At 43.7% G+C, this 22,889-nt stretch overlaps 1 protein-coding gene across 1 annotated transcript in view; it reads right to left on the reverse strand.

Annotated features, from left to right (window-relative positions):
- Positions 1-22,889, reverse strand: part of TTLL11 (tubulin tyrosine ligase like 11) — a 49,479-nt gene that overhangs the window by 6,813 nt on the left and 19,777 nt on the right. The window contains exons 7-9 of the mRNA XM_040649124.2: positions 15,724-15,981; positions 13,441-13,547; positions 9,212-9,557 (exon numbers count right to left, since the gene is read on the reverse strand). Coding sequence (XP_040505058.1) covers positions 9,235-9,557; positions 13,441-13,547; positions 15,724-15,981 — 688 coding nt within the window. The 3' untranslated portion in view covers positions 9,212-9,234. The remainder of the gene's footprint in view (positions 1-9,211; positions 9,558-13,440; positions 13,548-15,723; positions 15,982-22,889) is intronic.

Below are 22,889 nucleotides of genomic sequence, written 5' to 3' on the forward strand. Positions count from 1 at the left end.
CTGCATCACTGTAACTGGCTTTTCATTTTGTCTTTCACAGTAATTTTGTGCCAGTTCTACACTATACTTGCAGAAAAAAAAAGGAAATGAGCACCCACACAGGTGAATTTCTTTGTCATCAGACTGCAAAAATACACCTCCCAGAGAGTCACGGCAGGCACAGGTGATGCATTGCCTCAGTGGGAGGGGGCAGCCATGGCAGTCCTGCTCCCTTCCCACAAAATCCTCGGAGATGAGGGGGTACCATGCGCTCCCAGCCCCCAGGATCATCCTGCTTCCATCCTATGAGCATGCAGTGCACCAAACACTCACTCACACCTCCCAGAACCCTCACTAAGTGCTCCCATGATTAATGCTTGCTTCCCTGAGGCTGGTGGCTGTGCAATAGTTGCTGTAGGTGCCCTGGATATTAAGGAATAGCACTGTTCACTAGAAATTATGGTACAATGCTGTTCACAGAGGTACAAGATGAGAGCGTAACCGGCATGCCAATAAAAGGCACAGAGGGTGGGGCTGAGCAGACACTGCAGCCCGGTTGTGATCCACATCAGTTCCCTGGGCTGAGGTGTCAGCAACATGAGGAGAACCTGAGGGGGGACTTTAAGGATGCCAGGATGGGAATATGGTGACACTAAGCTGAATGTTTGTACCCTGGGTTTTCTGACCAAATGCTGTCCTTTGGGTGAACTTTGCTCATTATGCACTCATTATAATACCCAAACACCTCCATCCAAAAAAGCCACCAGCCTCCACGGTGTGACCACTCCTCACTGAGCAAGCACTCCTCAAAAACAAGGTGAGAGAATCTTACATCAATCAGAATAAAGGTATGCATGATGATAGAGCCCCTCAAGCTCCGCCTGTAGGGTAAGAACATATAAAAACAGCTTGAGAGAGGGGGTGTCAGGGAAGATACACAAACCATCTCTGATTTCTGGGACCAGCCAATGGTTAATGGTGAGACTGGTTAATCTCACATGCTTGGTAGAGAGTGTATTTATCCCCATCAGTCCAAAAGAACCTGTAATCTGTTACTTCAGTAAACTGCACTGTTCGCTATCTAGCCACAAGAGCTCTCTGTCCGAGTGTGGCTCAAACTCTGCTAACCTGCAGTGGTTGTGTGAACCCACTGGGATGCCCCCAGACTAACCGAGCAGCGATGCTGAATGCCATCGGACAGACTGTGCACCACTGTGGATCTAAGCTCAACCACTAACTCCTCTGATAGCTGAGGACAAGCTGGAATGTACACAAGGGGCTTATTTTCTGCCAAATTACGCTGCCCTTTAACACAACAGTACAATAGGAACACACACAAAGGTCAGTGTGGCTCTGCTGCACTCAGGTGTGAAGCAAGCCTGCACTTAGCTCCTCCTGACCCTCCCTGCAGAGCCCACCTGCATCCCTGGGCTGAGCTCTGGTTAAAGCACCAACGCACAGCCCCTGCTGCACTACTAAACAGAAACGTACTCAAATAAATCACCTCAAACTTAGAAGATGCCATTGGCTATTAACAAACACTCCAGGCCTATGGGTGAAGGTAATTCAATATGATGTGCTTGGGCATGCAAGGTAATAGGTTTCAGCTGAATACTATGTGATGCAATCTCTTCAATAGGAGGTTAAATGAGGCTGAGACAGGGACCAGATGGATTTATTTGGGTAACAGGTTTTTTTTTGTTGTTTCTGTGTGCATCTGTCTGTATGCTTAACGTGAAGAGAAGGTAAGGAAAGCAGCAATAAAAGCATGAGCTCTGCTGAAACAAATCAAGCAAGCAGGGCTATCCTGCCTTTCTGCACTCTCATGATCTGCTACTGCTGGAAGTCTCTGCTGTTAAGTGAGCTGATTCAGAAGAGAACCATGATTTCTCCTCCCACAACTATGCACTACAAAAAAAGGAACGAGCACCTCTCCCACACACACACACAAAAGCTGAAAGCAGTAACTTTAGCAGCAGTTAGAGACACAGACACAAAGAGAGGCACCAGTGATCTCACCCACATTTTTAGGACAGGTTTCTAATTACTGAGCACACCTGAGCGCTTGCAACAGAACCTGGGTGCACTTGCAGGCAGAAGCATTAGCAGCCACACCAGCTGGCACCTCTGCAAATAGGCATCAGCTACAAAACCAGCCATTACCTGCGAGCAGCAAGCACTCAGCTGGGGCTCTGCTCTGAGTAGTTTGCTCTTGCTCAAATGTGCAGCAAGATGCAGAACAGCCCTGCAGGAGCAGCAGCCTCAGTAACTGGCCCTGCTCGAGCTGTTGCAGCTTGACCTGTCAGAGCTGCTTCTGTTAACCACTGTGCAGAATGCTATCAAGGATTTTACAGAAGTTAAATCAGGAAGTGAAAAACCCACATAACTAGACAGCAAAGCATAACAAGGCACTGGGCTAAGCAGCTTGGGCCAATGCCAGTCAATGCCTACACACACACTTTCATTAGGAATGGGTGCAAATCACCACATGGAGCACTTCACAGCCAGCAATCCCAGTCAACATGAAAGAAAGCCCCAGACCCCCAGGCCTAAGGCAGGACCACCAGTACAAAGAGAGGATAAAGCTGACAGCCAACAGCAGGGCTGCAAGAACAGAGCATCTCTGGCCTGGCCCTCCCCAAGGCAGCTGACCCAGCTGGCATGAGCTGCAGGGCAGCACAACAGAGGGATGGGCACAAGGCTTGCTTCTGGCAGCAGCAGGCAAGAAAGGCCACAAGGAGCCCACTGCAGGGATGGCAGCATGGGGCTGCAAACATGCATGGCCTCAATCAGAGACAGCAGTTATTCCTGAATCCATTTTTAAATGGAGACAGTACTCAATAAAAATCACAGCTTTAATTGCCGACTGCGCTACCAATAAATTTTTACAGGCATCTTATATAAGCAGGGATAACTGAGACGGAGGCAACCATGCACAGACCTGTTTGTCACAGAAACCAAAGAGTCACAATCACTGTCTGGAAGCAGCAGGTGCCTGGGGGACTCAGCCACACATCAGAAAGGCTGCAGATAGAGGCAGGGCAGCTCTGTGCTGGATTTCAGCACTGCTCTCCTGCCATGCAGATCCCTATTGCACAGCCTGCCCCAAAGGACAGCTGGGACAAAGCTCCACCAGAGGAGGCAGAAGGAGCTCCACAGTCCCACATCTCCCCTTGTCTGCGCTGGCAGGAAGCCGGGGAAGCTCAGAGCTCTACAGTCAGCCCTTACAGTGCTCCCCAGAACTGGTAACAGCAGTGAGAACCACAGATCCAACAGTCTAATTTCTGTTAGCAGCACAAACAAGCACCATCAGGAGACAGAGGGTGGGAGTTTGGTTCTCTCCTCCTTCATAATGACAGCAATGGAGGAGCAGCAGGAAGACAAAAGGCAAAGGCAAAAAAAAAAAACCAAAAAACCACTGAAGTTAAAAGCTGTGAGAATGAGAGCTTCAGGAAAAATCAACAGCGAGCTCCTGTGATCAGAACAGAGGGCAGCGGGCGAGAATGGCAGGAAAAAAAATCACCTTGCTAAAACTCTGTTTAAAGATCACCTGCTGTTCCAACGGGCAGCAACCCCGGGGCCTCTGCTGCCTCCCGCACTCCCTGCTGTGGGCTGCAAAAGGAAACCAGATTCTTCCCCTTTTACCTGCATGGATTCCCCCAGCCCAGGACTCGTCAGCGGAGCACTTCCTAACGGCGCTCACAAATCACTACCGAATCCGTGTCCGTTTAACCCGGGCGGTGTCAGCGGAGCTGGGTGCCGGCACCGCTTTGCTTTCGGGCAGCCCTCAGCGCCACCGCCCTCCACAGCTGATGCACTAAAAAGAGACCTCCGCGCTTCGCGAAGCTTCCATCAGCTGCACGTGGCAGAGAGGAGAGGCGGACAGAAGCGCAGCGCACCCGAGCTGTGTCCCCGTGCCGAAGCGCGGGCCGCGCAGCCGCAGCTCTGAGCTCCCATCTGCCGGGGCAGCAACGGAACGGGCCGCCATCGCTGGGAAACCGTAACAACCGCCGTGAGTGACCTCCGCCATTCCGGAACGGACCTACCCGCTATAAACGCCGCTCTCGTAGCTCTATAGCACGTTAAATACACGTTATTAAATAGAACTAACGTGTTTTTATTCAGTAGTCACGATCCCGATCTGGTCCTCGACTCACACGTGCCCCGCCCGCAGTACCAAGGCTCGCCCCGCCCGCAACACGGAGCTCCCCGCGTTTCTGCCCCGCTCTCACCTCAGGCTGTCCGAGCTGCTCTGCGGCGATCCGAGCTGCGGGCACCGGGATCGCAGAGCCCCGCACCGGCTGGGCCGCGTCCCGCAGGAGGTCCCGGACCCAGCGCCGGGGCGCGGAGCGCTCACAGCCGTTACCGGCACGTGGACGCTGCTACAACCGCAGCGTTCCGGCCGGGATGAGAGCACCCAGCCCGGGGCAGCTGAGCTGAGCGCCTCGACCCGCCCTGCACGGCCGTGCGGGAGAGCGCCGCGAGGGAGCGCGTGTGGGCATCGCGCCGAGCAGCGCGGGACGATTCGTCCGCTGCAGCACCGCGCTGCCGCCGGGCGGGAAGGGAGCGGAGCGGCGCGAGGCGCTGCGCGGGAAGGTGGTGGGAGGCGCGCGGCCCCGCCCAGCTGCCGTCCCGGGCTCCGGCCTGCACCTGGAGCCGGACCCGGCCGGAGTTACACGGATACCGACACAGATTACTGTATCAGACAGAGTAAATAGGAACAAAACCGCAGGGTAAATAGGAACCGCTAACCGCAGCCCGTCCTGCAGTCACCCCAGGGAAGGGCTGCTGGGGTTTCCAGAGAGCTGGGGACAAAGCCCAGCACAGCGTGTTGAGCTTTACCACTGCTTACAGCTCTTCATGTTATCACAGGGCTGTGAGCAGCACAGGACAGCTGTGGCCGTGCTGGTGGTCCCAGCCCCCACCACACACGGCTGGTGGTCCCAGCCCCCTGTCAGGGTGCCACAGGAATAAGGGTTCCATTTGTGGAACATTTATCACCTATAAAACTCAAAGAAAGGAAGCCCGTGCTCTGGAGACCACCATTTCCGTGACAGACTGAAGCCAGAGGGCAGGCACTAACCTAATAGAGCTGCAGAGATCAATCTTACCAAGCAGCTGGGAGGGCTCGGACTGATGCACAGTAATGCCCCAAAGAGACAAAGCAGGAGAGGTTCACCTTCAGCATGAAGACACTCGTCTTCCAGAAAACAGCACAGAGAGACACAGGAAGATAAACTAATAGAATCAGGCAAACAGACCCATCACTTTATTAGGCAAGCTGAACAGCAAAACTGTGGAATTAGGAAGAAACTCAGTAAAGCATGATGGAAAAGAAAACAAATTAGAGGGAACTAGGCAATACTGAGGAGCAGATTGTCACTGTCCATCAGGCAGAAATCAGAGTAAGGCTGGACAGGGCTGGCGAGGAACAAAGAGCTGTCACCGTGACTGAGTGTGGTGCAGGTGGTGAGGCTCCTGTTTCACACATGCACAAAAAAGCCAGCAGGGAATGAGAAGTCACCCTGTTGGCAGCACTGAGCAGGAGATGTCATAAAGCTCCTTCCCTCACTAAAGCTTAACGGGCCATGAGTGCAAGCAAGCACAGAGCTGGTCAGAGCACAGCTCCACATCGCTATGGAAGACATTGCAAGAAAGCTAGAGCTCATGTCACTGCAGGCCAGAGCAGCAGCCGAGATCCCAATCAGGCAGGATCCAGCCAGCAGCTGCTCCTCCTCTGGCAGCTTCAGCATCACACAGCTGGGAGCAATGTCCTTGTCACACCATACCATCTGCAGAGGCCCCAGTCCCTTCCATCTCAACATGAGAGCATGCACCTACCCTGTTTCCAATGAACTAGGCAAAGCTCACATTAGAGGAGGATGAGATCCCTCCTCATCACACAGGTTTCCATGCTGCATTCCTCCATCTCTTGCAAGGGGGCTCTGATCACCTGATGATGGGCTTAACACAAAATTAATCCATGGGGAGAGTGTCTGCAGAGCAGGGGGAGAACTGCAGCTGAGAAGACAAACTGAAGCAGGTGGACTTGGGTCTCACACCTGAGCAAGCATTAAGTGTCTAATTAGCTCAATACCTCCATTTCAAAACCCGTTTTGAAAGAAAGTTGCTAGGAGTGCATGGCAAGTAAAGCAATCCGGGCAGAGAGGGCAATTCAGTTTCAAGTGCCAAATCAAGTTAGAGGCAGAAGACAAATTTCAGCCAACTGAGACGACAAGAGCTCTATGCAGAGTAACAACTCACATAACTTGAAGTCAAACAAGGAGTCACCCAACAAATATAGGCACATTCAGGCTAGAGACAAGCCTGCAGGGAGGGGAGATGACTAGACTGAAGTTCTGTACACATTTGCCTCAAATCTGCTTTAGACATTCAGGTGTTTTGCTTGGATTTATGCCCAGTGAGGAATACCAGACCCAATGCGTCTGATAACAATAAAGATTTCACTGGTATGTAATGTTTATATATGCTCATAAATGGAATACTGAATGCTATATTATTCTCTGAAAAGATTATATTAAAAATACTATTAAAAAATGCTTGCCTACCTTTCATATATTGTTTTTCTGCTAGAAAGCTATCTCAGGATTAACAGATTACCAGTGCATTAGCATTCATATTCTGACTTCAGTATCTCTGGTCATTTTCTTGTGTTTGCACAGACCACTAACTTAAGGGCTGTGTGAAATTGCTTTGGATGCTAAATAATATTGCAAGGAAATTGCATTAGATGGGAGGGAAGAGAAATGTGACTTTGTTGTGATGTCTCTGAAGTACACTCTATTTTACTCCACTCCCACCCCCAGGAATAATATGGCATTCAATTTTCCAATTAGATAAATATATGAACACTGGGTTACTACAGGCAGATAATTGAATATTTTATCTACTCCACAAGGGGCCCTTCATATTTGAAACAGGAGATAGAGAATACTGCATCAGCCTGTGTATGCACAGGTTATGAAAATCTGTATGAGATCCAGAGAATATAAAGATCTCCAGTGCTCTTTATATACAAGTTAATTTAATCCACTGATAGCAGCGTAACTTAATCCACTCATATCAGCGTAACTTCTATAGTAGCCAAAGAGGGCTACTATTTTAGGGCATAGATTGTACTACTCGAAAGCTCCAAAGAAAAGTATTCACATCTGTACTATTTCAAATCCTAGTCTTCTATAACTCTGTCTTTACAGGACATCAATCACAAGATGAGGGAAACTGTAAGCTATTTTCTAGTAACACACTGCCAATCGCAAGACAAATGTCAGATGTCACAAAATGAGAAGTACCCATTTTTCAACTTGGGAATGTCTTCAAATATATTACAATGAAACTGCGAAAAAAAATGACCCTTCCAGCTTCGTTTGTTCTGACAGCTGCCAGACCTCAGAGTCTGGCATTTTATCTTCATACTGCAATAATCCTTATGAAACTTAAGCAAGGCAGAGGGCAGTGGCATTAGTTTACGATCACCCTCTTATGTACAACACAAAATTACAGTCTAGCCACTGAACAAAAACTGACTGTCTACTACTGCTCTTACTCGTGTTACAGAAAAAGAAGGAAAAGAGAAGCAGCTACTCCCACATTTGTTATTAATACATGCTAGGTATTAGATTCTTGCAGGCCGAGCTTGACTTCTGCATTGTATTGCCATGCTCCTGATTGCCACTGGGGAAAACGGCATGCTGTTTAAAACTAAAAATCAGGAAAGTAAAACCTATACGTTTCCTAGAGTAAAAAGTCACTCAGTATGGTGTCTGCATTTAATCCTTGACATTAAATGCGAGGACTTTCTCCACACTGACAACATGATTCCTGTCTAGCAGACAACATTTCTTGTGCGTCAGCCACTGGTAGATTCAGACATCAAGATGAGGTCGTTTTCTCAAACCAAACCTAACTGCCCACACATTGTACCTTCTAAAATTTTGTCATTTCTGACAGTATGACAAATACTAGAACATGAGTAGATTATTAACATTAAATAATAAAACAAAGGAGGAAAATCAAATTACACATTATCATAATAAAATGAGACCAGAAAAAAAATTGACTGAATGGCACTGATGTACCAAGTTGTCTGTGTCCTTTTCAACCAGTCTGTCTCTGCTTAGCCCCCCCCAAAAAGTGTGATTATACAACTCACAGTTCATTGATTGAAAAATAAGACTACTCTGTAGAACTCCTCCAAAAGAGCTCGAATGGAGTCCAGCATTCTTGACAAAATATCCTGTTGAATAATATAGATCTAAGTTGTAGAGAGTCGTAGATAGAAGAAAAATGAAGATTATGTGCAAAGTCCAAAAAATCTGCTCTAGATGTTAACTCAGGTCCAAATAAGATAACAAACACCAAAGTAGTATGAAAATAAGCAAACCTAGAATACAATTAGTTTAGCCTAAAGTGACCGGATTGGCCTCCTGGATGATTTCTGGACCTGGATGAGTTCTTACACCTTTATGCAGTAAGGCTCTTTGCAGGAATAGTGCTTACTACTTGAAGGAAAAACAACACTTAAGTCAACAGATGTTACTTAATGAAGCTTAGTTGGTTGTTTTTTTCCTGTGAATCATCATGATCTTATTGTTTCTGCAAAAGCAAAAGGATAAACATCTCTCATTTTTCTTTAAAAAGTTAACAACACTTCTCATGGCAAAGACATGTACGAAGAAGTAGAAGCAAAAATATGATTTCAGTGGTTTTAGATTGACTTATAAAGGTAAGTGCATAGCTATAGGCAACAAGCAAATCTGTACCAATACCAACAAGCACAGTCCAAGCAGCTGAATTAATAGGGTCAAAGCCCGAAGTCTGACCAAAAATGTAATCCCAGGTTTTGGTTTTCAAAAGCACACAACTGGAATTTGCGACTGCAGCTCCTTAATTGGTATCCATGATACATTTAGTGCATTCAAGGCATGTAATTCCTTCGACATGAGTGTGCCTCTCAGGCAGCGCACCCAATCCCATGATGTTGGTTATCTTCCCACTACATTTTTGTTCCTTGTCTTCACATTCAGAATAAAAGCACAGTTTGTCATGTGAGATGCACTGTAGGCTCAGTGGAGAGGTTAAACAAAAAGTAGCCATTGTGAAGAAGGATCAGTATTTGAGAATAGGACCTTGCAGCTGACTTTCTGAAGAGCATGAATAGAAAAAAAAAGGAATTCAAGAGTCTTTTCCACATCCTGCAGCTTATACATACCTGGAGATTAATTCTCAGTTCTCTCAGTCTCTTCCTGCTCCTGGTGAAACAGCACCAGGATAGCGATGACTTCTACAACCTGCAAGTTTACCAGCTGCAGCCGTGCAGTTTAGGAGGGGTGCATGCAGAGCTGGTGTACCCTCAAGTCCATCTGTCGGACAGGCAACCACTGCACTTCGGCGCTCCACAACGCCTCGGCCACAAAGCAGGCGCTTCTCATCCAGGGCAGCCAGGTGATACTCACAGAAGTCAATCAGTGATGCCACCTGCTCATGAAGAGGAAGTGACTTGTACTTTTTCTGAGCCAAGCAGAAGAAAGCTTCAACAAAGGCTTGCAAACACATTCCTGCAAGGAAAGTGACTTTAAAGGAGATTCATAATACACATAAACATAAAAATATCTCATTCCTGTGCTACCAAGGCCAAATGTGGAGCATAGAATCATAGAATCACAAGATTGGAAAGGACCTACAGAATCATCTAGTCCATCTGTCCTAATATGTATGTGCCAGGTATGCACATAAAGTTGTACTAGTTAACATACTTAAAACAGCAGCCATATACACTGTTCATTAGAGGAAAAGAACAAAATCAAAAGCCAAAAGACAAGGTTCTGTCTGCATGTAACACACACCTGAGCTCATTCAGTGCCTCAGTACAGCATATACCCAGGCTGTGTTGCAGGCAGCTACTTCACTGACGCTATTTCTGTCCTTACAAACACCAGCCTGACCATCACCCTGGCAGCCAGAGCCAGACTGGTACTGCAAAGACAGGTTTCAAGATGCTGTGCAATTAAACCGATATACAACTAACTGTGATTTCTGTTGTCTCAAATATTAAGTTGAAGGCAAATCAGACACACACTAACATACTGAGCTTCAAGGAAAACATTCTGTTGGTCTCCATTTCCTCTGTGTATCTCGTAGATGTCTTGGCTCATGTCAATCAAGACTCAAGCATTCTACAAAGAAGTTTTATTTCAACTGAATGAAAAACAAACAGCTGAATTCTAAGAAGGGGAGTTGTGCAGTGCCAGAAAATTCTGCTGCTATAATAAACTCTCTGCTCTGCCCCTTCACAAACGAGCACCCTGTAGAAGCCATGCACTGCAGTACAAAACTCGTCATGTGTTCTTTGATCACATCAACCTAATAAATTATCACAGCCAACGGAAAGAAGGGCTGCATATTAACTCTAATTATTATATTTAAAACCTTGAAATAATACCCAATTTAATTTTTCATTAAGAAGCCTGACCGTGGTGGGTTTTGCAGAACCGTTATAGCTGCCCTGTGTTTTAACTGCTCTCTCAGTTTGAGCATACACTTAAGATCAGTTTAGGATGAGGTTTGTTTTTTGCATGTTTTTTTTTCCTAACATTGGTTTATCGATGCTGCAGGAAGAACACCTTTTCTAAATATTACAATTACATTCTGAAGTATAATTTCTCTCAACTAAGACTGCAGCTGGGGTCGCTTACGATCTTGGCTGTAAAACAGCTTCCAAGAGAACTGTTGCGTTATCGGAAAACAGCAGCAGCCAGCTCAGTAAATTATTTTATCTGTCACGGTGAGCTGCAGGCAGAGAAAGCACCTTTAGCAACATCCACACTGTGTGCTCCGTAAGTGACACTCATGCGAAGCGCTGAATGAACAAAGTTGGAAGCTGCAGTTTTACAGCAACAGTTCTCCATGGGCTAGAGCTGGAAGCAGGCCAAATGCAAAGACAGCAGAAGAGAGAGGGGGGTTGCCAAGAAAATGATAGCAGCTAACCACATAAACGGCAATGAAATCCTGAATGCAAATACCCAATTTTCCATAGGTGTCATATCTGTAGAAAAAACTGACTAGACACTGCTTGACACACCTGGAAGCTTCTCCACATCTGTGAAACTGAGATTCTTCATATTTCAGCAGAAGAGACCTACGGATCTATTATATGCACGGGATACCTGAAGTCAGCCTCAACTAGGAGAGTTTTTTCTGATACTTTGACATCTTAATAAAAAAGATGAAAGATTGTATACATTGATGTCCACCATCAGCCTGGGCATCAGTTCAGCTGGGCAGCACAGGAGGGGTTTTCAGAAGCTTTTAGAAGATGTGACTAGATCTGACCCCTGAAGCTGCTGCCCTGGTGCTGTCTACCACATGAACACCTGAGTATTATCTCAGAAATGTACATGAAGCAAGTATCCTTACTTTAGCAACTTAAGGCCATAAAGTAATCAGCAAAAGAAACCCCTTAGTGATGTTTCGTAATTACCTGTTCTCTTGAGCAAATCATTTGCTTTAGTAACCTCAGGTAAACACACAATGCAAATTGTATTAAGCAGCAGAAAATGGGGCATCCTGGTATTATCTCCAGCATCCAGTACTTTAAAGTCCCTTAATGCTGCAGCAATAGCATGCTGCCACTTAGGACTAAATTATATACTCAAGCATTTACAAAAAATAGGTTTGAAGAGGTTTTCATTGCAAGAAATCCTTTCTAAACTTCAGTGGAGGAAATCCATCAGAAAGTATCTCCCTGATCTGCACACAGTCAGCTCTGGGCCCAAGGGTTAGCAGTGCGGATCCAGCGCTATTATAACCATTTCTCACCACGGGGAAACTAATTACATCTAAGAACGCCTGCCCTTTAGTGTGAGCAGCAGATAAGAGCCAAACTCACAAAAGAAACCACTGACATTTCAATTAGTTTGTTTTCCTTTGAAAGGAATTTATGAGAAATCTGTCTTACAAGCCCCAGAAGCGAACGCAGATGAATTCTCCTCTGGATACAGGTAAACTGAATGGAGTTTGTAACTTCAGACCTATACAGAAGAGATGTGGATGGTCTGAGAGGTCTGGGCTTTTTTTTTCTTTTTTTTTTTTTTTTAATTTGGAGATGAAACCAATTTTCATGTCTATGTATAAAGATAAAAAAAAATAACCAATGTAATCATATCTTTAAAAAGAAACCAAAAAGATGGATGGGATGTTCTCTCCAGCATGCTTATTAAATAGTGAGATATTTTCTGTAATAGGCAAATATTTTAAGTGTAACTATCTAACAGGAAGGTATTTATATTCATTTTCTACCAAGAAGATGTGCCATGGCAACAGAGGAAATCACCAGGGGAGCTGGGAATAAGATCAGAGTTTAGTAAACGTTTTCCTTTTGGCTTAAAGATTCTAAAGAATTCTCACTGCCGTTCAGCAAACACCTTCCCATAGCTGCTTTTCTTGTCTAACATTATCAAGGAACGTATTTCAGTCTAAATGCATTTTCCTAATAGAGAGGTAAATAGTTCAATTACTGATCTGTCACGTTTCCCCCAGAGGTTGCTCACTGGAAGGGGCACACTGCAGTATGGGCCTGGCACCTCCTGCAGAAAGAACTCTGAGCAGCTGAAAGGAAGTCCCAGGACAGGAGAATCCCTGGTGGAGTAGATTAATTTCTTACAGAAGCCTTTTAGCCATACTGAGTATATTCTTACATTGAACATTACAACCCACACTGGATGTAAAAAGGTTTAAAAGCGACTGAAGTGATTAATGCTCTTATATGAACAAACAGAAGCATCATTTGCCACAAGGGGTGCTTGTAGGGAAAAGCACTGCTAATCATCCTTAATAAGAGCCAATTTAATAGTGAGCACTGTGTGAGTTTGTATAGAAACCTACTGTCCTTCCCTCAGCCAGCACAAAGGCAATGAAAATGGAAAAAGAAAAAAGTATATAGTTGGGCAGCTGGGAACTCTCGGGAAAGTAATACGGGTAGTTTTCTGTGTCCCCAGAGTAACCTGTTCGGATGACAGAATTAAATCAAAATGAAGTTAATCATATTTATTTCCAGCTCTGGTGTAGGTTTTTGTTTGACTTTTTGCTAGACTGTGTAAGCTACTCCAATAAGGACGTATCTTCTTACACGGTAATTAAGTTGGAAGTTCCACTGGGAATGCTTTTAAATGCTCTTCTGCAACAAAGTTATGAATACTAAATTACAAGTGTAAAAGGGGCTTATGGAAGATTTCTGCCATTAAATTACTGAAAACTAAGAGTGATCTATTCTATAGATACAGGTAAACTGCCCTGGAAGTAAAAGGAGCTGTTGTGCGTGCCCTGGATATATGTGCCTTGCTCCCATCATTTTTACTGAAAGCTTCAGGGGTGCTTAAGCTATCAGAACTACAAAAGAAAAAACACCGATTTTCATGATCTTCAAATACAAAATAGCGTTACCTGATTCTTTGTGATCAATTCCCATACTGTTCCACCTTCTTGTGATATCAATGTATAAGATATCTACAGCAGCCATTGAAAAATTGCTGTTACTGAGCTTGCAGTTTCTGTTAAAAATGAACAACAGAAAAGCAAAACATCTGATTACTTCCAAACTTCCAAGCCATAAAAACCCACGCAAGAGCAACACAGAATGCAATGGGGAAGGTTCTACCTGTGTCCTAAGTACACTCACTGTAACTTAACTTGCTTAGTCTAATATAAGGCGTACAGTAGACGCCAAACAAGCTATCATTCATTAAGTCTACACATCTGAAGATAAACATCCTGAATCTTTCATGTGCAGAACATCTCACCTATGCAACTTGTACTGCTGCCTGCGCAGATCATGGCAGTGCCACGTTAGCCAGGAAATGGCTGTGGGCAGGAGGAGCGGTCCAGATAGAGGCAGGCATCCAAATCTCATCTGCACATTCAATCTCACATCAATATCTAACAGCAAAAGGCAGCAGGTCAGATTACACATTAACTGGTTTATCTTATTTTTGCAAAAAAAAAAAAAAGGCAAAAAATATAATGACCACCTGCTGAGAACAGCTTATTCTCAGGCTGTTGCTACTACTTTGAGGCCGTAATAGAACGGAGTTAATTGGTACATAGTAAATCCAGCACACATCTGCACAGACCATCTATACAAGGCAGAGTTTGCACAGAGAAATACTCTTTTAACTGACTGATCCTGTTTGGAAAGGGTTGGAGGAAAGCTTTCAGGCACAGAATAACTCCTGTCTCAACACTGCACAGATTTATCCTACGTGTTACTGAACACTGCATGGAAAACAGCAGCATCTCTGGATGGATCTTAGGCATTTGGTGATAAGCACATGTGGGAGATCTGACACTTGTGTGGTCTGAGCCCACAGTACAGTGCTGATCAGTAGATGAGAATGAGCCATCTGCCTCGGATTCCAGATGCCTGGCAGCATGGCTGGAACCAGTGCATGAGCCAAAGCATCGGCCAAAAGCTTCAGCCAGGGAAAAAAAAATCTGTGAGCATTGCTTATTTTTCTAAGTTATTTTTTAGAATGAAGAAATTATTGAAGGGGAGCAAAAATTTGGGCAGATAATCTTTGAAATCACCTTCCCACACACATCTGCAGGCAAATCACAGTTGTATACCATTTCACTGTTGAAAAAACGAGAGGGAATGTATCACACAATCTGAAAAAAGCAGTAAAGGCAGCATTTCGGGAAAAGGCTCTGCAGTTGGTGTGGATCATCCAGGGAAAAGTAAAGAAAACATTTTCCAACATTAAAAAGTTTAATTTAACATGTGTGAGGGAACTGCAAAGTCTCTTTCATTGAGATATGACAATTTACTTTAGTATAATTAAAAGAAAACGCTGGCATTGATACTGCGCTCATCTGATGAGCCAAATTAAGGCATGACTAAACAGCAGAACACAGAACTAGAAAACATCCCGCACCGATCTGTAGATGGAGCAGATCCCTTCAGTATTTATATATATATATCTGTTATTTGTATATATCTAATTGTTTATATTCATTCCTGAATGCTAAATGCATCTGCATAGAAAGTCTTTGTATTTTAAGAGTACATCTGCAGCTGCTGCTGATTTCTTTTGTCATTCTCAATGAAAGACAGCAAATGAGATATTTGTACCATGACTTGAACAGATACATCCACAAAAAAAACCGAATGAAAAAAATCCCACAAAAATAAAGCATGTGAAAAAAAAAAATTGAGTTCCTCACCACTGTAAGTTGCAATTCATGATGTAAATCCTTAGTGTGCAATGCATCAGTAACTGGCATTTGAAATCCTCAGCTTTGGCCTGGGGCCGAGGGCGATGCCCCACAGCTAGCAATCAGATCTCTAGTGACCCAATTTCTATTGTCATGTTTCTAGTAAATCTCAGGAATACAGCTGTGAGAATGTGACATGTTGACCAGGACTGCAAATAGCATCTCCCAAAGCATCAGTGATCTGCTGTAGGATAAAGACCCACATTCCCATTAGACAGGCTTTCGTAGGTCAGGCATCGTTGGATTTATTTTTTTAAACATGCAGCGGTTCACTGAACTTCAGGAGGAAAAGTTCCTTCAGAAGGCACCACTGAACCTACCAGCTCAGTGTGCCACTGTTAGGGCGTGCTCTTATCCAACAGGAGCTCAGTGACAGCACGACTACCCAGCAGGACCTTGAGTTTCTAGCTTTTCTACTACACCTTATGCCCTTCCTAAATAAAGCACGTTACTAACCTTATAAACGTCCGGAAACCCGTCGGCCCCAATTTTGTTGTCCCTTTGACACCAAGAAATCGGATGAACAATGCAGCCACTCTGTCCACAAGTCGCAGATAATTAAACTGCTTAGCATACTTTGGAAACACTTGCTTGAGACAAAGGGAGGGTAGGCCAGCCTCTGTGGTCTTGCTGGTATCATATTCCAGTCCACCCGCTGGCCCTGCATCCAGCAGATCCTCTTTTGTTTCTGACACATGCTCTGAAGTCTGAGATCTGTAGCATGTAAGATAACCATATCTCACATTACACTTATTTTTGCAAGATTTAACATGTTCTTTCTGCATTTTTTTAAATTACAAAACATTGTTTTGAGATCTTTACAATAATTGATAATCTTACATAAGTACTGAAGTTCTCTAAAGCAGCAATCATGCTATAGGGGTATCTAAAGAATAATTTGGCCTTTCAGAAGGTAACAGACTGATGTGTCTCACACAGACAAGGAACCACCAGAAATTCCAGCGTGCAGTTACAGTCAGCAAACAAGTTTAGATTAAAAATTGAATTTCATGAAATTTCATGGAGCATTTCATGGGAAATGCTTAGAGATTATAATAATCTAGTGCTATTTAAACTTATCTTCCAGTAACAATTAGGAGCTTCTACATTTCCTGATAAGTGAGGAACAAAAAGTACATTAAGATACATCTGCAAAGAAGAAATTTTAACAGCACATTCAGAAGCGATGGGGTTCACATCAATGCACATTGGCACTTCTCAGAACACAACGGCGGGGCAACCCCATTATTTTTTTCTTCAGATCCTCTGTGAGTTCTGTCAAAATACATTCTTTCATCTTCACTGTTGTTGCCAGATTCCCTAAATAAAGCTGATTGAGATAACGGTGCTCTGAAATTAACATTATGTGTTTATTCAGCATGACGTGTTGGTACATCTCTTCTGCTCCTCACACACCTAGATAAAATTAAAGATTGCTACTGCTTTACCTTCCCAAAGTCGGACAGCTGGTGGTAATTACTTGGCACCCACTAAGCATTTTCTCCCCATGGTTTTTCTAAGTACATATCATCAGCAATAAGTATAATTCACACTGCGTACTAAAAAATTAGTGCTTTTACTACATTGATCTTTTGTGCTCCTGAACGGATTTAGTGTCCTTCATAAAGTAACTTTCGAGCAGAGAATAACAAACAACAGTTATTATCCGCCCACAGCGTTATCGAGCCAAAGCTACAGTAAAGCTGTACTTCCCACTTTGATACTTGGAGGCAAACTTCCTCAGCCCACTCACACCCACCCTGCAGGCAGGACGCTGATCCACTGACACAGCATGTCTTCTTCCAGTCCAGGATACTTCAAAATAAAGACCGCTTACAGAAAAAACTAATTAGTAACTGCAAAAAAATGTTTGAATTGTGATATCTGATTTCTAAAAGCCACTTTTAGAGCCAAGTTTTGGACCCTCTTAGAATCCAGGTTTTGAACTTACTCCTGCTACAGAGAGCAGCTCACCAACACCCAACCCCAGGTGTGCTCAGCACAGCACCGGTATGGGGAACGTCTCATCGGATGGCAGCACTGAGTATCTGTAACTGTGACCGTTGTTTGGCAAGACAAGAAATTCTAAACCTTTAAAAAATAAACAAACAGTTTAGGTAAGGTAGATGGTTCTTCAGTAACACTTCTCTGCTGCAAACAGCAGGAAATAGCAAAGTAGAAAGGTAATGTTACATTAACATTTGCTTAACAAAGGACAAAAATTATACATTCTTGGTTTCGTTCCTTCTCATGAGTGATTGGAGGGCGATTTCACTGCCATTGAGTGCCTTCTGGAGGCCAGGAAAGCGAGCGTGTGTTCAGCCAGGAGAACAGAGTGCTGCCACTAGTTTTAATCCCGGGTCTGCTGATGAATTTTAATTCACATCTTCAGCCAGTTGAACCAGGCCATGAGCACATGTGAAACCGTGCACTCGGTACGAGAGAAGGTTACGTCTGTAACATAACTCTCATTTAATTAAGCCTCTGTGGAATTGCAGTCATGGGCTGCTGTTCAGAGAAACCCTGAAAGCTTCCTAATTGTAAATTCAGGAGTATTTTGGATTGTACATTACTCATTAATCGGTGTTCCCAGTTAAAAATATAAACTTTCCTTTAAAAGATACTGGCAGAGCAGATGAGATTTTATTTTTCCTTTTAAACAGAAAATACTGAAGGATGGCATCACGGAAGCCCTTCTCATCCCCTGGCAGAGGCTGCAGGGGCTCCAGCAGCACGGCTCCAGCACAGCTCCAGCAGCACGGCTCCAGCTCAGGCCTCACCTTCACATCTGGACTTCCTTCACAAGCACCTCAGTTTGGGCCCTCAAGCAAGTCACTGAAACTTCTGACTGGGAGATCAAAGATGCACCTGAAAATTCATTGGCAGAGGATGATTCAGGGCTGATTTCAGTTGACTTTTTGGCATGATATAAGCTACAGTACTGAATGGCTACATCAGTACATAAGTGAGGTCAGCCTCAGATTGCTGCAACAACAGTCCCTGAAGCACCTGAGGAAACACAGCGGTTCAGAAGAGGATTTTTCCAACCTTCTGCTTTTCCACCCCACCTCCAAAAGACATGTTCAGCAGTAAGAAAGAGAACGCCCAAACCATGAAGGTAACCAACATCCCAGACACGCTGCTCCTGGGAAACGAGGTGTGCTCACAGCCTCACAGAAAACCCACCCAATTCCCAAAACAGTGTTAGTGGGATTCATCTCCCTCACATTCCCAGAGCAGCTCTGGAGACGGGCACAGCTCATTATACAGGAGAGGTGGGATGGGACACCTGCGTAAGACTTTTAAATGCATCGTGTCCACCAAATCACAAATGTTAACTTTGCTGCTTATTATGATCTAGGGAAACCTTTTGTTCTAGCACAGAGGTGGAGCAAAAGCTTTTGGCTGGGAAATTGCAATTGGCAGTGTTATCTTCTGCCCTGCACGGGCTGAAAGCTTCCTATGTGCACGATCCCTGGACATTTAGGGTAGAGAAATGCACATGCAGAAACAGAACTGACTCTACGCTCATTATAACATGTTTCTAAGCCAATACCAAAGGGCTTTTGCAGCATCAGAAAATCTCTACAATCTACTACTGGCTTTTACCAGTATGTTGATGGGTTTTTTTTTCCTCCATTACAACCAGGGGGTCAATCACATATTCCTGTGTGGGTAACCCACATTTCTTATCTTGTGTTTCTTTTCTCCCATTTCTGTCCCTGCCACAAGCACTAACCAGACATCCCATTCAATATCTGATCCAAGTATTCACACTCCTCTGCAGGTGATCAAAGCCCCTCATCACCATGATATGAGTATGCTGAACGTCAGAGTCAGCCACAGCAATGCACGGGAATTCGGAGGAAAAGCTTTGAACCCATGTGGGTGTCAGGAAAGCAGATAATGAAAAGCATGAAGAGGCTATTCCAGTGCTGTAGAAATGGGATCACTTCTTAGGAGTGCTTTTAATAAAACCAAGACCTTCAGAATCACTGTCCACGCCCACCTTAACTGCAGGCATTTACACGGCCCATATCCAGAGTGCAGCCCTCCACTGCTTCCACAGACAGTACATCAATAAAAGTTTATTTTCTGCATGTCAAGTCAACATAATTGTATGCACCCAATTGCCGTGTGGTCTCAACTAATTAAGCAAAACTGCCAAGCTAGGTATATTATAGCTGGACTCAGTATCTACAAAAACAGAATTTTACTGTGATCTGCACATTTTTGCAAGGAAACAGTGCACAATGTTGGGTTTTTTTTTGTTGTTGTTTAGTAATAATTTACACTTGCTCGCAATGCACATTACATTTTCTTCTGTCTTTCAGCTGCCATCTGCCATCTACACACCTTATGGGCAAACTGGATGATATGAACTGCCCAAGGGTCAGCCAGTCAAAGATGGGCATAAGCTCTATAGGTACAGCTACAGAGAGCAGAAATACAGTTCAAAGTACTACAGCAGCAAATGTTTAACAGGGGTTTTCAAGTCCATTTCTATCATTAATTCCTCAGTCAAATGAAAAATGCAGAATTACTCTTTTTATAACATTCATAGAACTTAATGGCACTACAAAACCTCTATATAATATTTACCATCCAGTTCTTTCTTACTCCAGAACACGACTTCCAAGTGGCATCTTAGCCTGTCTCATTCAGGACTCCATCCGGAGCCCCTGCACAGAGCACAAGATTCACATGCTTTGCCTGATCCCTCTGAAAGCCCTGCACAATGCCTGTGCACAAGTGCTGCAGGGCAGCTGTGGGGAAGGGATAAAAAACTCCAAAATTCAGAAGAAATCTCTAGAAAGAGAAACCTGCAGAGACTTTCTCTATTGGCTCCTTCCTCCTGGGCTCTCCAACAGGCAAGGGGAGGAGAAGAAAGCAGAGACCTGCAATTTAAAGCTGCTCCTCAGAATTAATTGTTCTGACTGACACAGCTGAGTCAGGCTGAATGAATGAAAGGTCAAATATAAGGTAGTGCTTCTGGTGCCATACGGAATAAAAGCAAGGCTTAATTTCCATACTCACGTCTGACCTCAATACATTAATTTCTCTAATTCCACAGCTCACAACAGATCTCTCTTTAGAAATTATCAACGGTGGAGAAAATATTAACTGCATCTTTAAAAAAGAACTGCAATTTTAAGAAAGCTTATGGAAACAACATCCAAGACTACTTATCTTTTATGCATGAGCACTAAGTTATTAATGTTTTCTCCATCTATGTCATATCCCTTTCATTTTGACCAGCCCTAATCTTTATGCAAATACAAGTTGCTAAGGGACAAACAAATCTGCAACCACTAATTAAAGGCTGCTGCATTCACAACATTTTGTATGCTTGCACAGGAAATCTGGTTGTCCAGTTCAGAACAAAACTGGGTAAGAATTGGAACAGTAAGGCTAAGAATGCTTGCTCAATATATTTTACATTCATAGCATTATTAGAAGTAAAAACTAAGGTTTTTTTTTTTTTAAATCAACTGACTACTGCTTACCTCATAGAGGAAAATACCACATTCTGGATTCTGAAGCTACAATTAATTCCCTCTGCTGAGCTTCTATTCTCAAAGCAAGGACTACATTAGCAAAGTTATAAGCACAGATTTTGCATGACAAATCTATCTATCCGCCCACTTATCGCCACTGTATACAGATTCCCCCCAAGAAACTGATATGTGTCCCCACCAGAGGCTGTAGGTGAGAATGTGTTCCTGTGTGTGCATTCACACCATCAAATCATTTAGGAAACAGTCAACAACAGCGCAATGCCTTTGTATTATCAACCATTCATGAATTGACTTTTATGAACTAATCCGATTACTTCTATTAACACAGAGAGACTACCAGCACTCGCAGGACGTGACAGTAAGAAGTTTCAGTCTGACTGCACGTAGTGTGAGCAATCAGCAGCTTTTGTTTAGAACCACCCCCTGCCAACTTCCTCTGAAGGAAGGGCTTCGTTTTCATTACTCCTCATGGATTTATTTGGTTTTGCTATTTGCTTTTAAGGCACTTTTATGCCTCGTATTGAAACCAGCATTAAATTAGACCACCAAGGGTCTTACTGTAGAAGAGGCAAAATAAATAACTAAATGTTTTAAACACAGAACTGGACGCCCCAGGGATTTCTTCCCATAGGAAAACTGTTCTTAGAAAGCAGCCACGATTATGCTAAGGTAGCAGAGGAGCTTTACCCGGCCGTCCGGCAGAGCAGAAAGCGGCAGCGCGACTGCATTTTATCAGCAGTAATCCTCCTATTAAAGCAGGTGAATTCTACACACACAAAATAACCCTGCTGATGATTACGCTGCTGTTAAGTCATGTGGCTTTGCTTTCATTCTGTGGCAAATGGGTGCCAGGCAGTTTTATTGCTTTCTTATTTTTTCAGAGAGTCGAGACCAATTATTATTTAAAAATAAGCCAATCATCCCTCTTTTCAAAAGACGACAAGCAGCAGAAGTTAAATTATAGAGAACATCACTGCCCCCAATACATTAATTTCTGTCACTCTGTCACTGTAAAAATTTACAGCAGATATAATCTCTTTGAAGGGGGATCAAGTCATAGAAAATACAAGCCTAGTTTTAAATAGAATTTTAATTTAAATGAAAGCTTCAGGGAATGATGTTTATGCTGCTTATCTTTCATACCTGGTGATTAAGTTAATTTATACTTAATGGAAGAGGATATTTCTAATCCCCAGACAGGCTCAACATCTGTCTGTGACTATGTTTTTGGAAGCCTTAAGCTGCTCGTGATTGATGTAATAAAACCAGGATCCTGCAGAATCGACACCTGAAGGATATCTGTAAGAGGGAAAATGTTATTTTTCCTGCTCAGTGCCTGTGCTTCAGTCGAGCCAAAATCCCAAGCACTTAATTTTGCCATCCCTTGAAGACCTGCTTCGTACTCCCACATCGTTATTATTTGAGTATAAACAGGGGAATGAGGGAACAGTTCTCAGATATGGTTTATGATCTAATATTCATACCCATTTTGTGCACTGACAACAAGCAACTTTCTGATGGCCTGAAGCTGATGAGAATAATAAAACTCCTGCAACAATCTGAGCAATAATCTCCATTTTTCCTTCATCTCTCATTCCACGTCTATTTAAGAATGAATGCTAGCTAAGTGCTTGCATTTACCCCATAGTTACAACAACAAAAAAAAAAAGACATGGAAAAGTAAACATTTTACCAGGAAAATATATAATTTCCACCTTTCTGTCCCAACAACAGTCAACAAAACAATCAGTTTTCCACTACAGGCACTCCGTTCTGAAAGCTGATGCATTTCCTGATGGCTGTTTCCTGAGGTGCCTGAAACATAACTATCAACCTGTGCCACGTATGGAAAACTGGTTGGCAATTAAGCTCTGCTTCTGCACAAAAACATGAGCCCCTTTCAGGAGGAGGAGATGTCAGCCTCGGAGGCTACAGTGCATGGCAGAAGTAACATCTGAAAATACAACAGACCTCTCTATTGTTTTCACAAGCCAGTTCACCTCTGAGATTAAAGGAAAAGGTGAAATTACTGCAAGTGTTGGAGCTGTTCTCTTTCTCACTCAGAAACAGGAGGACTAACCCTGCAAAGTACTTAAATACGTA

Source organism: Gallus gallus, chromosome 17 (assembly GCF_016699485.2).
Source record: "Gallus gallus isolate bGalGal1 chromosome 17, bGalGal1.mat.broiler.GRCg7b, whole genome shotgun sequence".
Lineage (NCBI taxonomy): Eukaryota > Metazoa > Chordata > Aves > Galliformes > Phasianidae > Gallus > Gallus gallus.